The sequence below is a fragment of the Syngnathus acus genome, chromosome 5 (assembly GCF_901709675.1).
Source record: "Syngnathus acus chromosome 5, fSynAcu1.2, whole genome shotgun sequence".
Taxonomy (NCBI): domain Eukaryota; kingdom Metazoa; phylum Chordata; class Actinopteri; order Syngnathiformes; family Syngnathidae; genus Syngnathus; species Syngnathus acus.
The window spans coordinates 10,691,836-10,711,563 of record NC_051091.1 but is presented as its reverse complement, the minus strand read 5'-3'; the positions used below and the strand labels follow the sequence as shown (position 1 = coordinate 10,711,563).

The window sequence follows — 19,728 nt, the reverse complement described above, 5'->3', positions numbered from 1 at the left end:
TGTCATTGATATGATGAAAGTTGATTAAAAATGAATAAGACTGTGCAGTAATATTTTTTGGGCCACGGGTTAATTTCATGTAAACATATATTAACGTTGCAAAAACTCATAAAGTAGGATCCGGGCTGTGCACTTTCAGACAGTGACGCAAAATCTCACAATCAGATAATTAACCAACCCCAGTGTTTGATGAATCTAAATATTTGCTTTCAACACTACAGGGTGAAAGAGGACAAGGTAAAGTGATAAACTTCACATCCCTCTTCCGGGATTGCACATCGTCTGCGGATAGCCGGCAAATTTGCGACACGGAAAAAAAGCTGGAATTAAAACCCCCCGCAGAATTGTTGTATCACAACAATAACAGATGACATTCCTTTGGCTGACGTATTTTATACTTCGCCACGCATCCTATTATCTGATCGCAGGAAAGACGAAATGATTAAATTCTGTAAAATGCACAGGCAAAAAAAACAAGCCGTACTAAAAGATCTGAAAAGCTTCAATTTTTAAATTTTAAACTACAGAATTCTATTAGGTCAAGGACAAATCTCCGGTCGACTTCGTCCCGCCATTCTATGACTGCGCCGTTTAAACAAAAGAGTGACGTGATAAAAAGTTTACGTATTTTATTGGCAGTGCGAAAGGGGCCAGTGTTTTATAGGCCTGTGTGATTGCACACACTGCCCTTAAAGTACTGACTAGCAAAGCGATAGAGTGACAACTCAGTGTGCGTGTGTTTGGTTAGTGTGAGTGACTTGCTGGAACACAGGTGCAGAATCTACCTGAGACAGACCGTCTGGTGCCAGAGGATTGTAAAGTAATCGGATGGAGGTCATATAGTTAGCTCTCTGTCATTCAAACAGCTGACAGGGCAGGAAAGAAACGTGACGTTGACGCAGAGGCAAACAGCACATTTCGGACTCTGTCAATCTCAATCGTAATGAAAATCTAGAAGATTGTTTTGCCCACTGTGATGAACTTGCGCTAACATGCTAACAACGCTTACTACCCCCGCAACATCTATTCAGGTCCACCATTGAGGGATGTCACTGTCTCGTAATGAAAATCTAGAAGATTGTTTTGCCCACTGTGATGAACTTGCGCTAACTTGCTAACAACGTTTACTACCCCCGCAACATCTATTCAGGTCCACCATTGAGGGATGTCACTGTCTCTATGGCAACGAGTCAAACAAACAACGTGTGGGTTTTGTATGAAACACTAGACTTAAATCAGCGGGCCTCACAAAATGCAGTTTACGGGAAGAGACGGATGGTCTGCACCCTCCTGGTGTTTTCGACCACGTTCCTGCCCTTGTGAGAGACGTGTGGGAGTTTGAGAAGCTGTCAAAGGCTAACCACACTAGGGGAAATTTTGTAAACAAAAGGCTTTAGCTCACTTTAATCCAACGCACTTTGATGGCGGCTTTACTGAAGTTGCCAAAGGATGAGGCAATTTATTCATTCACGGAAGCTTTTTTCAAAGTACGGCTCAACCCATTAATCGGACGGCAGATTTCAATTCCCTTTGAAAATTGGCACACTGATTTTGTTGTTTTTATTTTGAAGACATGAACAAAGTAAAACATAAGACAAAGACATTCGACCCCAAAAAATCTTCCAATTTTTGCTCATCTTTCTCAGAAGTTCAGACAACTTTTCACACCGATGGACAATTTAAAGTCTTCAGTGAACCTCAGAAGACAACCCCAGAACTTCAGAGCTACGAGGTGGACGTGCTCGTTCCTCATCTACCGTACTGATTCTTTTTTTTCATTCATTCTTTTATTGTTGTGGTTCTTTGTAGTTTGTGCTCAGTGCATCTGGAACTGGTTGCCTCATTGAAAATACTAATGACAAAAAAACAATGCTCCGCCCCCGGTCTGTTGAGTAATCACTGCCATGCTCAGTTTTCTCTCCAGGAAAGAGCGTGCGTGCATGGTGTGCACGCTTGTGTGCATGTACTTGTGTGTCACTGTTCATCTCTTTGCTGTCAGATTAGATTTCCACGTGTCCAATCAAGAAACACTCTGGAAGAGCTGCTGCTACGATTTATACACACACACACACACACCGCATGTATTTTGTTTGGGTTATAAGAGTGCAGGCTTGCTATTCTATCAGCCGTAATCACAAGTTCTTATCTTCATGCGGAGGAAGGGTTTGGAGGGTGGTGGTGGTGGTGGTGGTGGTGGTTATCAGCTTTGCTGTACAGACCGGGGGGGGGGGGCGTGTCCGCAAAGTGACTGGGGACATAGTGAGAGGAAAACAGGAAACGGAGGCGAGGTGCTAAAACGCACACTTGTATGTTCACACACTTGTTATGCACTCACTTGATACACACTTGATCACAACTTTGCAGTTCTTTTTGGGATGGCATACTGGCAAACTATTTTTTTTTTATTGTTTTGAATCGGTGTAACACTATTTTACATCACACTGAGGGAATAAGCTTCTTCTATTTTTAATGACCTTATCTTGCTTACATGTGAACAAACTCTCATGAAGCTCCTGTGCAGGATGTCATAACATTGCATGCATGACTTCATGTGAGAATCAAAGATATGCCCTCGACCACCCACGAGTGGAAATAGACCACACGTGACCTTTCCCATGTAGTAGATGAAGAAAAAAACGTATTGGCGTTATTTGAGAGGTCTCACGTTCAAATCGTTGCTTTTGCGGAGTCTCATCATGCTTGAAAATCTGCCTAACATGGTTATATGAGAATATTCCCAGATATAAAATTCAATTCAAATCAAATTGGAAATGCTTGAAACTTGAAAAACCGGTGAGAACGCCGCAAAGGTAAACACACTTCACTTGAAGTGTTTTTCCATTCAGCCCGAGTGTCTTCTTGTTTTTTTCCCTCGACAATCACCTAACGAGGAATGATGCCGTTTTGCAACAGAGGCGGGACACGCTGTTCCAGTTGTCAACAGTGTGTAACCAAACAGTACACATCCGTTTTTTATGAATGACTCCCGATAGCATAACAACAGTTATTTTGCCACGCTCAGCTATTGGAAGGGAACAGATTCCATGCCGCCTCACCCTGGCAACAGGAGTGACACTTGTGAGTCCACTTTGGTTTAGCATGTCCTGCAGGATAGTGTGTCCCTATCCCAAAAGCATCTGCCCGTTTAAACGTATGAGTCAAGCCTCTGTGGTCACAGTGGGTGGCTTCCCTTCTGTGACTACTCCCAGAACCATCCCTCTCCATCTCCCTGGTAGTCCTCCTCTGTAACTCCCTTTTTCCATCTGAATCACCCGGCTAATTTAGCTGATGTATGCTTGGCTCCTTTAGAAATTCCTCCTCCTCCTAATCCACCCGTTGGGCCGACAACAGTGCTACACCGACTTGGCGTAATATGACAAGGCCGTGTTTGCCAAGTTACAGTTGTGTCACATGATGGATCAGCATTACGTTATGAGTAAACACAACAGGAAGTGTTTTTTGTAAGGTGCGTGGGACAGACCAGTTGGTCCATTGTATTTACTTACGTCTTTTCCCATTCCCGCTCCGGAGGTGGAAGCTGTCAGAGCAGCCGTGAGCTGCAATGAGTGTCAAGTCTGCTTTTTGTCACGCAATATGAACTGTCGTTTGTTCAGCGCTGATGCTAATTTTCCTTAAGTTAGTTTGTTTGACTGACTTGGAAAGGATTTAACACAGTCATAATTTATATGGATTAGTTTGGATTCTGAAACCAGCATGCCAGGCACTCTTGAAAGGATATTTGTACTACATATATTGTTGGATTCCCAAAAAAACAACAGTGGAGTTCAAATTAAAAGACAGAAAAAAGCAGTTATAACCCTTGATTATGAGGTATTTTTATGCAATCAAGCCGTGTAGAGACCGCTTAAACCAGATTAAAAGTGATTTTGAATTGACCCTGAACGTATGTAAACGGATAATCATTGTTGACTTTTTACTTCAATGCGTTTGTTGTGTAACTTGTTGGAATGAACATCCAGCAATTAACTTGTCAAGGGTCTCTCTCAGTCTCAGTTAAAAACTTCAAGGTGTGCAGACGGTGAATTGGTTTTCATCGGAATCTAAATTCTGTGCATGAAAGTATAACCACTTAACTCCACCCTTGCTAAAAAAAACTTTATACAATTTAGATGAATTTAATCTACTTGTAGACAGGTTGGCTCAGTAATAATTGGATGGTTGGCTATTGTCACCGAAAAAGGTAGAACTCTCATCACACATAGGGACTCATGGAAAATTACCCATTTTAATCTGAAGCTTTGTGGCAGGCAGTATTTCCCTTCCAGCTATTTTCAGGTTATCAAAGCTGCTTTATAATTAGCAGGGATAATTATTAGGCAGGTAGGTATACCCAAAGGCCATCACTTCCTGTTCATTATGCTGGCTCACCTTAAAACAGTCAGAAAAAAGCAGACTATTTAGCTACTTTCTCTTCCTTGAGAGTGTGTCTTCTTCGAGAACAACTAAAAAGGCTCTTTTAACATGAGCAGTGTGTCACAATATGTCCAAACCGCTTTGACATGAGTCCCTATTTAAAGGCAGTCCTTCACTCAAGCCAGTGCGAGGTCAGGGGGACACATATGTGAGTGTGATATCTCTTGGAGATGTGTAAAACGACACCCTCTTCCTGCACGCTGGAAATTTTCGGCTTGATCTAGGATTCAGCGGAACGCATGTAAAGTTCTATGTAAAGTCCGATGTAAAGTCACGTGACTTATTTGTGCACAGTAAGTCAATTTATGTGTGTGTCTGTGTACACAACCAGCTTGGCAAAGAAGTAAGAAGCACTTTGTGCACTGAGAGCTCAGAGCACACCTCCCACACGCCTTCAGGCTCCAGAGGCCTCGCACTGTTTGGTCTGGGGCGGCTGATCCACTTCCTGTCGGGTGACCACAACAGTGAGTAGGCGACAGCGTCTCCAGAGGCCCTTGGGAAGGCACAAATGCGGATCGGGTAAACTGAGATACACAAGACAAAATATTGGTTGCAACAGAATGAAATAATGAATTACATTTATACTACCGTTGAAAGGTTTGGGGTCACTTAGAAATCTCCTTATTTTTTAAAATAAAATCGCTATTTTTCAATGAGAATAATATTAAACTAATCAGGACTATACTCCATATATTGATAATGATTATTCTAGCTGCAAATGTCTGTTTTTTAATGTAATATCTGCATGGGAGTATACAGGCCCATTTCCAGTGTTCTTATGGTCCATTGTGTTTGCTAATTGTGCTAGAAGGCTAATGGACAATCAAACAACCCTTGAAAACTCTTGAAAACCTTGTGCAGTTATGTTAGTTTTCATGGAAACACTAAATTGTCTGGGTGACCCCAAACTTTTGAACGGTAAGTGTAAATGAAATAGGAATAGGCTACTAGCATTTATGCTAGCTGAACCTTGGTGACAAACGGTACAAGTTTTGCGTGGTATCTTAACAGAGTTCATGTGACTTCCCAAGAATGTTTGGTCAGTTTACAAATGGTGCAGGTGTTCAAACTTGTATGTATGGCAGCCCTGTACATTCTGCTGCAAAGTTATTATTTTACTGATTTATCATGTGCATCAGTGCATCGCCTCAAGGCTTTAGCAGCTCTCAAATTCCATAGTCGGAGTTAAGGATTGGGTCGCTTAATACCACCCACGCTTGGTTGCCTCAATGGACCGGCACAATGTATGCATCGGCACAGCTTGTTTTCTTGTAAGATGGAAAACAGCCACTGGACCTCATCTTGTCGACGCGGTTGTGCTCCGTCATGTGGATCGTTTCTGTCTGGAGGAATTAATGCGCCTGCCACAAGTAGCCTGGTTTACTCTACCGAGGCCCAAAGCTCTTGTTAGAATGGAACAAAAAAGCACTCTGACACGGCTCATAGACCGACCCAAATGATTCCAACCTCCGTCATGCAGAAAATGTGGAAACAAGACGTATCCAGCTGACGGAGTGCAGCCCATCTGTGGACCATCCATCTTTACACGTTTTCCTGCCCTCTTGATTCGCCACGAGAGAGATCGGTAATTTCATAACCCTGCGCCATCACAAATGCTTGTGATGCTGATTTCCTTACTGCACATCTGAAATCTTTATCAGTTCCTCAAAGGGATCCCTGGTCTCTGATGTACAAATTTAACTTCACCCCTGGGAAATGGAGGGAGGATTGAGCTCCCCCTGCCTACGGATTGTTACTTTAAGATTGATCGATTTTAGGTAAACTTTCTGCTTTGTAGGCAACATCAAGAGCACCGGAAGCCTGCGATAGTCGTTGGCTAAGTTCCAGAAACTCCTGTTTTGGCTGTTTGAAACACAGTTCAGGGAGTACATCTGTTCACGGTCCTCTTCAGGACTGCCTAATCGCTCAAAGATGTTCACGGCACTGCTTACGATTAGCGGTGGGAAAAAATGTGCCGGAAACAAGGCATATTTGGAGTCGCTTTCCAGCTGCATTTAATCCAGCAACAGCTGGAGAGTCGGAGAGCGGCGTGACGTCCTCCTTCACACCACAGCTGTCATTTTCACAGCTTTTCCCCAGACGTCAGACACCGTAGGGAGGGTGTGCGGTTTTAGCGTGACTGCGAATGGAATCTTACGTTCCCATGCTCTTTTAGTTTAACCACACCATCCCGACGTAAACTCACTCCAACATGAGGATTACTAACACCATTTTAATTCATAAGACATTGCCCGCCAGTATGTCTTGGAGACAAAACACACCCTGTCGTCATTAGCGAGGCGGACTGGCTTGGGCCAACGCTGTAACCACTTAGCATAACAATGCGGCGGCATGATGCAATGGTGAGTTGTATCAGGCCTCTGTTTGTATTGCTCTCCAGAATAGAAAATTCTTGTCTTGTCGAGCAATTTACAACCGGATCTCCGCATTTCCCATCAGCATTTGCAAATAAAGGAAGTGACTAAGAAGCGAAGCATTCCAAGGAACGCGCTAACAAGTGCGCTTTTACAAGGTTTACGCTTAGGTGAGTGATGACAGCCCTCGTCTGTCGCCTTGTGATTGGTTTCTATGGAAGGCAATGTGTGTCTGTGGGAAGCTCTGAGACAAAACCACAGAGAGGTAATGGACTCGGATGTGTCATCGGCTTGGAAGTGCACACCTGCAACTCCTGCTGGCACAGAGCGACTACTGTATGAGCGATGACAAGACATGAGCTCAATGAAATGTATGGCACACTCACACTGTGATCAGGCTTTTTTCTTTGTAAGATGATATTCATCACACTGAGTGATTTTATTCAGAAATTATCCGGAAAAATCACATACTGCGGATCTACTCACTTTTCGAGCACACTTGCACCATTTGCACACACAGAGCAGAGTTCATGGCAAGGACATCACTGCATGTTTTACTGTGCGTAGTTTTACAGTTGTTAGACCCGAGTATTTAATTAAGATTTATATGATGATATTTCCATTGTCCAGAAACGTGCATAGCCATTAAATCGTCAAATGAGGTCAGGAAAAAGGAAGTGAGCTGATTCCAGATTACACTGCATCGATGCTGAGTCCACACCATGATTGAGTTTTTTTTTTTTTTTTTTATGTCAATAAAGCCACAACAAGTAGCAACCAGACATATGCTGCTCGATAAGCTCTCAAACTTGACGTCACCTTTCAAGCTCATGTGTTTGTATCTACTTGGACTTTGGCCACTGGCTGAATATGCATGCAATTTAATAACCTCAGCAGGCTGGGGCAATCAATGCTCTGACCTCCATTGTGAAGAAATCATTTACGCTGATGAGCCAAGCAGGCACCACCCTTTCACACTGTCGTACTTGCTACATTTGTGTTGGAATGCCACAAAGGGGAATTCCTTCCTGTGTGCCATTCAAAGGAAGCAAAAAGGTGACCTTTTGAAGTGGTGAAGGAGGCTAGGTGTGAGTCACAATTATGAAGAAGCTCCTCAAGCGTTCCTTCATGTGCCATCTCGCTCTCGCTCCCTGTTTCGCTTTATAAGGTGCTTCCTGTGAGTGATTACATCATGACGCAGGCGAGTCGGGGGAGCTGAAAAACCAGCGGCAAAATGACATACTTGACTACTTGTGCAGGAATATGTTGCGATAAAGTTAAGTTAAAGTCCCAATGATCGTCACACACACATCTGGGTGTGGTGAAATTTGTCCTCTGCATTTAACCCATCCCCGTGTGATTTTGATCCATCCCCTGGGGGAGAGGGGAGCAGTGAGCAGCAGCAGTGCCGCGCTCGGGAATCATTTGGTGATCTAACACCCCAATTCCAAGAATATATATATATATATATATATACGTATATATATATACTATATATTTATAGATGTATATTTATAGATGTATACAATGCTATATTTTATTATTTTTTTAAGATTTATAAAAAAAAAAAGTATTATTTTTATTTTTTATCATTTTTATTTTATTATTTTAGTTGATGGCCTTTGGGGTTTAGGGGCCCCCGGGGTGCCCAAGCTGTAAAGCATTTACAAACTTAAACAGAAGAACACTGTTCTCTCAATGCGCACACACACCTCTGCTTTGGGCTGCTGTTGATTTAACACATGAGGTGATTGTCGCTATTGTTTAGATGTGTTTGAATAGCCTGCGTGTCACAACGCTGGTTTGTTTAGCCTGGTTTGGAAAGAGTGACATAGTTAATAAACCACCGGTTCACTGCTAAGTAGGCTGCACGACTGTAAACTGACATTATGGGAGTGTTGCATGTGACCACTACATTAGGTACACCTGCACAAGCTAACGATAGCAGTTGAACAATCTGTCTTTATCTTGAAAACCTTTATTGACTGTAGAGGTAATATTTTAACATGGTAACTGTTATACAAGTAGTATCATCTTTAAAAAAATATAAATTATCCAAATTAATCACAGATTTTGCGTAATGAAGCGCAGTCTGCACGTCTGCACGAGTGCAATTCTTTATTTTGGTATTTTGAATTGACTAGCGCAGATTGACGAGAGGGAGATTCAGGTCTCAGCTTCAGGGCCCCAAGTTTTGACTTGTTTAAAATGTTCATCTTAATAATTTGAATATTTTGTATCTTAATATTTAATTAGTGCCAGTAGCAAACTAGATCAGCTAGAGAAAAAGGGCTCAGGGCAATCAGATAAGCTGTACTGCAAAACAATGTCGGCTTTGTGCAACTGGCAGCACTTTGCATGTGTGCACTGTGCAGGTACAATAAGTGTGTGTTCTTGTGCTTGTTTTCATTGTAGCAAAGCCATGTTGGAGGGAAAAGTTAGGCATCACATGCAAAGCCTGCTCTTAGTAAGTGGAAAATGTTGAAAAGTATAAACGCAAATGGTGCAATGTCCTGTCATTTGAGCAATGCATATGCGTCATTGGGTGAATATCGTGTGAAAATGTAATATTAAAAAAAAAAACTTTTCCCTCCCTTTTTTTCTGCGGTTGCCATTCTGTATAAACCACACTGAATGAACAGACAGTTTGTGTAAGGCAATTTTGCCATTTTGCTAAACTGATGCAAAGGTTAATATCAGACATGACGCTGACCTCATCCGTCTATCACACTCCATGACTGGCTAAAAGCCAAAGGCAGATAATTGCTGGATCAGTGTGTAAAACATGGTATCATTGGCACTGCCCATCATTTCGCACATCCTCCATGAACCAGGAAATCATAATAGCTCTATGTTCTACTGAGTGCCATTCTAGTTACAAGTGGTTATTATAACATTTGTAAAAGACAACTAAATCTGAAGGTGGCACCTATCAGTTATTATTGTATGAAGATAACAGTTAGAAAAAACAACATTAGATGATATATATAATATTATATCATACATATAATCAGATTAATATAAATCATAATCTGAGCCTGGTGGTCCTGTTCTGCTGGTTCTTTTGAGTAAACAAAAATAAAAGAATTATTTACTGTTGTTTGTATATTGTATAAAGTGAGATTATTGATCAATATGTGAATTTGCCTTCCTAGTTTATATTTTGGTCTATTTTAGTCTAGTGCGCTATTTAAAAATGAATCCATCAGATGTTTTTTTTCCTTCTCCCTCTGGATAGTTACCCAAATAATTATTTGGAAGATTATCTTTTTTACTTTACTTTATTCTAAAGTAACAGTAGTTTTGAGTAATTTGGCGCCCTTGCTGTGTGCGCAACGGAATATAAAAGGACGTGTGCGCCTTTAAGGGTGAGCGTGCGACAGTGGGGAGGGCCAGGGCGTCTCTCGACTGGAGCTCCTGCCTTGCAGCCTATAAGACGTCAGCTCGCTTCAATTCAACACTTTATCCAAAAGTGTCACATTGTGCAAGGGTGGGGGGGGGAAGCGTGAGCCATTCGTAGGCGTCTGTTGCTTCCCGATGTTAACTCCAATATAGCTGTACGTTGCAAACAAACCGGAGCCGTTTTAAGAGCCTGGAAAAGGAGTTTTATTGGAGCGTTACCCCAAAAAAGGCGCTTCTTTGGAGGAGTTTTTCTTGGTGAGTGCTGCAATTGAAGTCGTGTGAAGTGCGTGCGACTTTGTTTGTGTCACCATGTTCATTTGAGTGTGTGGGTTGATGTCAGGCGTCATCGAGTGATGCATATTGTTGGGGGTTCACGTGAATACCCTCTATTTTTTTTTTTTTTATAGCGATTATAATTTTGGGACTGATCGGGACAGTCAATCACGAGCGTCCGTCCAAGTCACAATAACAAACCGCCTTAAAATAATCCCATAATGATACAACAAGAGATGCATAAAGCATAACATGCCGTTGTTTACGTGACACTGGCTGGTTTATTTTAATATTTACACTACTCAAACCTCGCTGCAAGCATCCTTGTATGCGCTGTTTATAATTTTTAGGGTTTAATTTTAATGACTTGCGCATCCTCATTGCGCGTGCGTGCGTGTGGCCAAATCATATAAACGTGTGCGTGTATGGCGTGTGTTGAGTGGCATGACTCAGCCCAGCTGCTAGAGGGCTTTTAAACACGATTGTCTCAATCCGGTAAAGCGAGGGGGTGTGCGCTATTGTGTGCTTGCCGCACAGGTAAAGCGGGTATGGTTGCTTGGAAACCGTTGCAGGGGTGTCGTGCAGCGGGGGCGGCAACTCCTTCTCTCTTTCTACTTCTCTCTCTCTCTCTCTTTCTGCAAGACAGAGCGCGCCTGAATTTCTGTCACATTACCCAGAGAGGGTTTTCACCATCTTTTTGGGGGTATGGTACATGCTGCTGGGGTGGTTCTACCAAATTATGTGCTTCTGTATCTGTGACATTTGACTTTTAGAACTTGGGAGTACACCTGCTCATTTTTAGCCCCGGGGGAAAATAGGAACAGGTACCTCCGAGAACTCCTATTTACAGGGTGTCTCCGAACTCCTACTTACAAGGTGTCTCCGGTTTACAACGGTCTTCCGTTTTCCTAATATGGCTTTACTACTACACTAACGTAGTTTTAAAGAGAGTAAATTGGTACATGTAAAACATTTGTAGACCACAAAAACAGTAAATACATGACGTATTCTTAAATCGCTGCACAAACTAGTTCACTGTGTGCGGTTTGTAACTTCATCGCCATTTCTTGAGAACAAAATGTATTATACTGATCCAAGACCCGAGCCAAAAAGCTGTAGGAATAAATAATTCTTATACCTGATCAATCACGATTTTAAATAGATTGAAACCCACGGACTGATCCAAAGATGGTAGCCTATACTTCTATTTATTTATTTTATGCTCTTTTTCATGAGAACGGGTTTGTAATCATCGTACAATGTCATTAAAACCTCCAATTCAATGAGTGTCAAATATGCAGATCGGGTTTTCTTCTCCATGGTTACCATGACGACTCAAGGTATCAGTGCACAATCGATGATGACTTTTTGAACTGGCCGTGCATGCACTTAACTCGAGGTTAACCGACTCGGAGTTGATTGACCCAATTCATATCAGCTGTTCTGGAACTGGATACTCGGAGTTTCCCCATCTCTGTGCGAGTTAAACTCGAGCTCATGATTAGTCTCAGAGTTTGCTGAACCATCTACCTGGAATAGTCCCGAGAAGGCTGACAACCCCTGGTTCTTTACACTGTATGCTTTCTGCCCGTGAAAAAGGTTCCTTGACCTTATAAAGTGGAATGTTTGCATTGCAGTAGTGTACAGTTGGCTACTGTTCAACGGGGTAGTACATTATACTTTCGACATAAACACACAAATGGATAATTGTAAAGACTCCTTCTTGCCCATGTACATCTTTAGCCTTAGGAAGGATACATTAGAGTCCAATACCCGGCCATCATGTATTAGAGTGGGTTGTACCAAGAAGGACACCAGTTGGGTTCCTTGACTGTGGTCTTGTTTGGCATTGGAAAAGCTATTTTGGACAACATTAGCCTGAATGTTTAGACCATTTCGAAAGCAGGTTGTTCCTGGCCATGTATCAATTTAGCTTCAGAAAAAGATACCTGGAAAAATCGACGAGTTTCCACAACAAGGTACAGTCGGGCAGATTCTACCCACAGTGACACCAATGGACTAGGAGTCTGAAATGCTGTCAGGATACCTATGAATCAAATCTTACGTGGAACAATATGAAAAGGAAGAAACCCCAATAGACTCCATATCGCCCTTTTTTGTTGGCTTGATGATCTGAAGTAGTTCCGCACCCTGCATGGCCACGTGCGGTTTGTTTTAATCCCACTGCCTGTAAGTGCTCCGGTGGTTGAGTGCCAGGATGAACTGTCTTTGCACCTGTTGCAAGAGGAAGCACAAGCCCCTGGGGTTCATTATCAAGGATCATATTGCTTCCCGTCCCCCTCGGCCCGCCGAACGTAGTCAACAAACCCGGGGGCAGCCAGGGGTGGATGGCAACGGTATGCCTGCTTGGTGCAGTTTGGCTCCGACCGATGCCCCCGTGCTTCCTGTTGTTTTAGGGCTTTGTTTCCTAGCAGCTGTCATTGCTGTGCATAAATATGCCTCACAGGAGACAAGGAATGAGTTTTTACACAGGGGTGGAGGGGCGGGGTTAGTATTCTCACTCATCACACCGACATTATGCGGAGGATTGCTCATCTGTGACACTGCCCAGGTGATGCCACATCCACAAAAAACTATCTGCTGCTTTCTGTGCTATTTTTTTCTCCCGATTGTGAAATCCTAAACAGGTTAATCCGGTCAAATCGCATCTGGATTTTGGCCTCCGGTGTATTTCTGACCCCAGTAAACGGCAGGGGGACAAAATCGATACGCTGCTCGGGTCTCCTTTCCCCGCTGAATATTGTAGACATAGTTTACTCAGGCTTGACACATACTTGACATGACACAAATGTTCAGGTCATTTGACATGAGGAGTTGTTGTAACATCAGGTGGCGTTCTGGTAACAGGAGGAGCCCCTTCCTCTGCACTTCAGGCCCGGTCGCATTGCAGCAACGGAAGCTGCTTTCAAAATGCTCTCTCCAGTTATTAGAGGCAGGGATAGTTCCAGAAAACTCCAGTCTATTACTCAACAGCTCGTGGAACGTTTGAACAACAGTTATCCAAATTCTGACTGAAGGTTGTTTTTCTCGAGTCAACTCGTATACCAACTACCTCGGTTAACGTGACTCAATATTTCTGAAACGTGGATGTGCTTTCTATCCAAACATGTCTTTCCTGCTCTTGAATGCACCTGCTTTTTTACATTCAGGTTTCATTCTTTCCTCTGTGTGTATTTCGGGGTCCTGTCGCAGGTACAAGAGTGGCAGCCAGCCGGACCGACGATCCGAGTGTTTCCTGGCTTTGATGCGACCCGAGTGTGCCTGGAGCATGTCCACAGTGGGCCTGACTGCCCAGGAGACATCTTTTCCCGTAGAACACCCCTTCCTGCGGGGCAGCTACTATCACAGCATGGCTGGATCAAAAGCATCGTGGAGCTTTACCCACGACATAGACAAGTGAGTGCTCCACGACATTCTTACAGAAGAAGGCGGAATGTTGCGTGGTTGAAGAGTGTGGTCGTAATCGTTTATATCCTTGACAGCTTCTACTTCACTATGAAATCTGCACACCCAGATCACAGCTCTCATGGCCAGCACAAGAGTCCGCCATTGCTAAGCTATGAAAGTAAGAGTCGTCCTTTGTCAATTGCTTCCATTCTGCCCTCTGTAACACAAATGTTTCTTTGCTTTTATGCTGTCATCGGCTCACCATCCTTGTTTTTGGGAGTATTGCCAACATTGAAATTGACTGGGTACAACAATAGACACAACTGCACAATATAATGAGATCTAATCCAAGAGTTATGTCGGAAACAAGGGTAAGAATGCCCACAGTTATCAGAAAGGCAGCCATTCAACAATGGGATTTTTCTGGTTGTGGTTGTAAATTTGCTTTTGATATTTTGATGAGCTTATTTAGTGACATGATTAGTTCGAAACACTTTGAGGAATGCCACAACCACAACCACAATGATTGAAGAGATTTATTTTGTGTGCAGTGAAGAACGTGGGTCACAGAAGTTATTTTCATACCCTGTTTGGTATGTTTCCAGCAAAATTCAAACACAAGCTCATGTTTCCATGTTTTTCGTGGGCTATATAAATTGTATTGTCTTGTCTGTTTCTATGACTAACGTCGTAATGTGTCATTGTTGCTCTTCTGCAGGACATAATTACAATTCCAGCACTCTGAAATTACCTCCCAAGAAGTCGCGGCCTTCCCATCTCTCCCTGTCCTGCAGTGCCGAACCATCCTCGCCGAGTCCAACCAATGACGACCAGGTGGTCCCCTCATTCCAGCGGCTCTCCATGTACGAGTGCAGCAGTCCGCCGCAGACTCCGGACAGGTGCTCTAAGCCTCTGCCGCCCATCCCGCTGCATATCGACAGCTCATCGGAGCTGGCCATGGACAACGAGGTGGAGTTCTTCACCAGCACGGACGAGAGCTGCTGTTTGGTGTCTCATCAGTGTTCCAAACCCTCTTCCTTTCGGACTGGACTTCCCAGTCGGAGAAGCCTCAGGGACTGCGGACAGATTAACCACGCGTACTACGACGGGCCTTTAGGACCGCAAAGCCCGAGGCAACCTCAAACTCAGCAGCTTCCCGCGCATCCCCCGCAGCAAAAGGATGTGCAGGAGCTTCGGCGCCAGGAATTACCGGCGAGCTGCCAACGGCAGCGGGACAAAACTCAAAGGAGACTACATCGTTCTCTCTCACTCAATCATTCACCTGCTGGATCCTTAAACAAGCCTTGCCTACTGCGCCTCAATCACTCCACCTTCAACACGGATCACAGAACAGACGTTCCGCCGCCGATCCCACCACGGACAAGCAAAACAGCAGATCCCACACATTGTCAAAGAGGTATGAATTTAACACTTTAATTAATTTTATATCAAAAACATGATGATGATTGTGGTTGCAGGTTTGCTTTTAATTTAATGGTTACTTTACTAATGATATGATTGGGTCGAAATACCTCAAGGAATGCGAACGACAACCGCAGTTAATCCTGTTCAAATGTTGATGAGTGATGTTTCTAGACTCAACGCAGGCCAAACGTTTAATGTAATTTATTTGGTTTTGGGGTAGGCGGGCGATTGATCGTCCGTCCGTCCATCCATCCATCCATTTCTTTACCAGGATCATTTCCTATTTGTGTTGGGGAGGAGCTAGGTTTAGCCTGGGTTAGTGAAAGTTACTGACACACAGATCGTTGCATCTGAAACTTATTCAATCAAGACCTTTGTCTTCTTTCTGTCAGACACCCGCCGCTGGTCAGCAGAGGTCTCGTACAGTGACAAGGACAAACCACCAAAGCTGCCCCCAAGGGACCCCTTGTCCTTGGGCAGCTCCCGCACCCCGAGCCCCCGGAGCCTCCCAACATACACCAACAACGTGATGCCCACCACCCAAAGCTTTGCACCCAACCCCAAGTACGTCAGTCGGAGTTTACGGAGACAAAACAGCGAGGGCTCACCTTGCATCCTGCCTATTGTGGACAAGGAGGGGAAAAAGGCCAGCAGCACTCATTACTACCTTCTGCCTCACCGGCCGACCTTCGTGGATTCCAGGTCCGTGGAAGAATTCCTGCAGTCCTTCGACAGCCCGGACTCGGACTGCGACTGCCACACCCGGCGGAAAGCACCCGTGGATCTAGTTTGAGGATCCTCGTCGTGCTCCAAACTGCTGCTTTTAGTTTAGAACCCGCCAGGTATTTAAGGACACAGGGTACTCGCGCACTGTATCCAGTTACTGCTAACGCGACTCATCACGGGTTGCATTCAACCACGTTGAAAGATTTTACAGTCCGAAAGGTGCAAGCGGGCCTTGAACCACCTCACTTTCAGTGTTTTGTGTCTGGATGGTTGACTGTGATGTGTTGGGGCTTTAAAAAAATGTAAACGCTGCTTTTTATCTCAACTGGGACAAAAGGTCAGTAATGACACTTGCTAGGGATGGGCATACTAGTCAATAGGGTAAATGAATTAGGTCTTGAAGCGTGAGGCAAAAAAGGAGTGCACTAAATTGCAGCAAACAGCAGAGACTTTGTTGATCCGGTCTCACTTGGTTTTGCTGAAGTTGAGCACAAGCTACTCCGGGTGTTCTCAAAACCTTTGTAACCACTGCAAGCATCATCGGAATGACGAACATTGAATGCAGTAGCGTAGAAGGTGTTCGTCATGTCTAAAAAAAATCTTTGACTGTAAGTCACCATAACATAATGCACAGTTTTAACGTTAACTTTGCGTTTAAATACTAAGGAGAAGAAAACTATTTTAAAATGTTTGACACATATATAAACATTGTACCTAAAGGTTCTCAACAGTGGAAAAAAATGGCAAATGAATTGCTCCTAAAAGTTAAATACTATACAACTGAACTGTACTTAACAAATGTTTTGTACTAAAAGTTTAAGCCACTGTAACTTTATGCACTGTTTGAACATCAGTAATTCATTTGGATACCACTAGGGGGAGCCTGCAAAATCACTGATGAGATGAGATAAGACACTAGCTAGCATGGAAAGGGAGTTCAGAACGTTTGCCACTACATTTTCGCCCATAGTCGCCCAAGAAAACTCAGCCCATCCCTAATATCAGTTATTTTAGGGTCAAATGAAGGATTTTAGCACTCGAGTATCTACTGTATGTGAGCGTATGATTATTATTGTTTTTGTTCATGTCTTTGTTGTTTTCCCCCAACTTGTTCGTAGCTTAGCATGAAAGTCAAGTGCAGCTTCTGTAGCCTCATAAACAGACGTATTAGATCTGTAACACAACTCAGCATGGTTCGTCTCACACTTTGTTTTTTCCCTCAAATGTATTTTGTCATAATCGTATGTGACATTTCATGTTGAAAATGGTTCTCGGACGTGAGCTACAGGCGTTAAAACTTCGCACCACCCTGTTCCGCCATGCTGGCGTACACCATTTACAGTGGCTATAAAAATTCTACACACCCCTGTCCAAATGCTAGGTTTATGTAATGTAAAAAAAAAAAAGAGAGGGATGAATCATATCAAATTGAACGTTTCCATGCTAACGCTGACTGCTATTATAACTCCCTCCACCTTGACTAAGGCCCAGTTCTAAGAAATGATTTATCTTCGTTTCTTTAAAAATGAAATATGAATGGGGGTGTTTAGATTTTTTATATCAACTGCACATTGGCTCCTTTATGATTCTGATACTACCTCCAAAAGGCAAAAAATTGTCCTAGGTGACTCCATCCACCCATTCCATGGACAGAAAAATCCCAGCACGAAAAGCCAGTGTCTGTCGTCCCTTGAGTGTTGTTTGCGTGGATGTTTTTTCCGTGACCGTACTTGTTACTGCATTTAATTGTTTTTATTTTTGGCATTTGGAGGTTGCACAGAGAGCATCAGCCTAAAGCTGGACATACACTGTAAAATAAAGACACATGCAACAAAGATTAAAGAAGCTCATCGCTGTGTTCTTAGCATCTTTAGCATTAGCATTCCTAGCCCACTTATGGCGCAAAATGCCTTTTCTCGATTGTTTTGACAGTTGGCAACTGTTTAAAAGCACTCTACTGACCCCCACAGGCGTTAAATGAACCCTTCAATCGCTTGTTTTGATGTTCTCTCATTGGCAATTAAGTGTGAAAGTTAAACTAACGCTTTGTACAGTGTATGCCCAGCTTTAGTGAATGTATTCTTAATGAAATTCTTTTTTTTTTAAATATATTTAATGGTCAAGCTGTGAGTCATTGTTTGGAACACATTTGCTACCTCCCTCGATACGAATCCTCCATTTCACATTGTCTGTTATTTTGGGGGGTTGAGCTTTTTTCAAAGGAGTATTAGGGCCACGCGGAAAAGAAAATAGGACATGAAAAGTAGTAAAGCATTAATGTTCCAAATAAATTCACATTTAGTTCAAATGAAGTTTAATACAGTGAGAATAAAGTATATTTTTTCAGAAAGTTTTTCCAGATTTGTTGGGAACAAATATCAAAATAAAAAAAGCCAAATTCTTAAAATATGATTTTAATTTCATTTTTGTATGATTACGTTTTATCCATAAAAAAACACGAGAAATGGAGCTCATATTTTTTACTACCCCCAAAAAGGACTACCTTTTCGCAAATGTGTTTGTGACTCTCTTTCTCGCCCCCCTCACAAATCCCAACCGTAATCTCAAAATTCAGTAATACAATTTTTTTCCCCTCAGATTATTACGTTTTTTTCCCCAAAGAAGGACTTTTTTTTTCAAATCATATTTTACTGTCATGACTATTTTTTCCTCCATTCTATTGTCACCCTAATACTCCTTGGTAAACCAAAACGACAGATGTATGGGGTTCATTGTGTGCATGAGAGTGAAGTGAGGAGGATCTCTAAAAATGGAGATGTCTTAAATGCAAGAGGACAAGTGTTCAGGGTTTACCTTCAGCATGTGGACACAGTCTTTCCTGTTCTGCTCATGCATTCCTGCCTGACATGATTGCAGTGGGTGTGGCCTGAGAGACTTTGGCTGCTGGCAGCCGACGGAGAGAAAAAAATAGAGAAATACAATATATATACAATATAGACTTCATGAACTTTTTTTTTTTTTATTGTTCTTCCATTACCCAATGGACACTTGAGGATGATATTGTAAATGTAGCACACGTATCAAAGAACCCAGAGTTCACTTTGGGGGAAAATTGCTAACTAAGGTCAACCGGTTATTGAAGTACATATACGTTTATATATATATATATCTTTTTTTTATTTCTGCTCACAAACAATGTTGCTTGGACTTCAAAAGTTACCCCCAGAAATGAAAAGAAATGTTTACATCATACACTGGTACTATTTAATCTTGAAAGGTATTCAAATGTCTTATTAGGAAAAAAATGAAGAAAAAAAAACAACAACTGAAGACTAAATAACTTCTCTGCTGTGGTGAGGAAGTGCACTGGGAGAGTTCAGTATGCTGTGTACAGTATTTAACGATTCCATTTGTTTATTATACATAGTTGTTTTTTCAAAGGAAAGTAAAATAAACCTATTTATATGAATTGCTTTCAGTCTGCTTGGCCTGCACTATTACACACACACACACACACACACACACACACACACACACACACACACACACACACACACACACACACACACACACACACACACACACACACACACACACACACACACACACACACACACACACACACACACACACACACGCACACACACACCCTTCTGTGCCTTATTGTGACTGGCCTCCATCCAGCGAGTGACTTACAAAGGTTGACTGACAGGTGTATGACAGC

General features: G+C 42.7%; 1 protein-coding gene across 1 annotated transcript; it reads left to right on the top strand.

Moving 5' to 3' along the window:
• Positions 1–10,258: 10,258 nt before the first annotated feature.
• On the top strand, positions 10,259–19,473 carry errfi1a (ERBB receptor feedback inhibitor 1a). The gene is made up of 5 exons (XM_037251724.1): positions 10,259–10,466; positions 13,698–13,901; positions 13,988–14,070; positions 14,611–15,309; positions 15,710–19,473. The coding sequence occupies exons 2-5, from the start codon at positions 13,750–13,752 to the stop codon at positions 16,108–16,110; spliced, it is 1,335 nt and encodes a 444-aa protein (XP_037107619.1). The 5' UTR covers positions 10,259–10,466; positions 13,698–13,749; the 3' UTR covers positions 16,111–19,473.
• The last annotated feature ends 255 nt before the right edge of the window (positions 19,474–19,728 follow it).

Coding starts and splice junctions, on each gene's coding strand:
- errfi1a (XM_037251724.1), top strand. CDS start 13,750: ATGCGACCCGAGTGTGCCTGGAGCATGTCCACAGTGGGCCTGACTGCC. Junction 13,902..13,987: donor TTTACCCACGACATAGACAA/GTGAGTGCTCCA, acceptor TATCCTTGACAG/CTTCTACTTCACTATGAAAT. Junction 14,071..14,610: donor GCCATTGCTAAGCTATGAAA/GTAAGAGTCGTC, acceptor GCTCTTCTGCAG/GACATAATTACAATTCCAGC.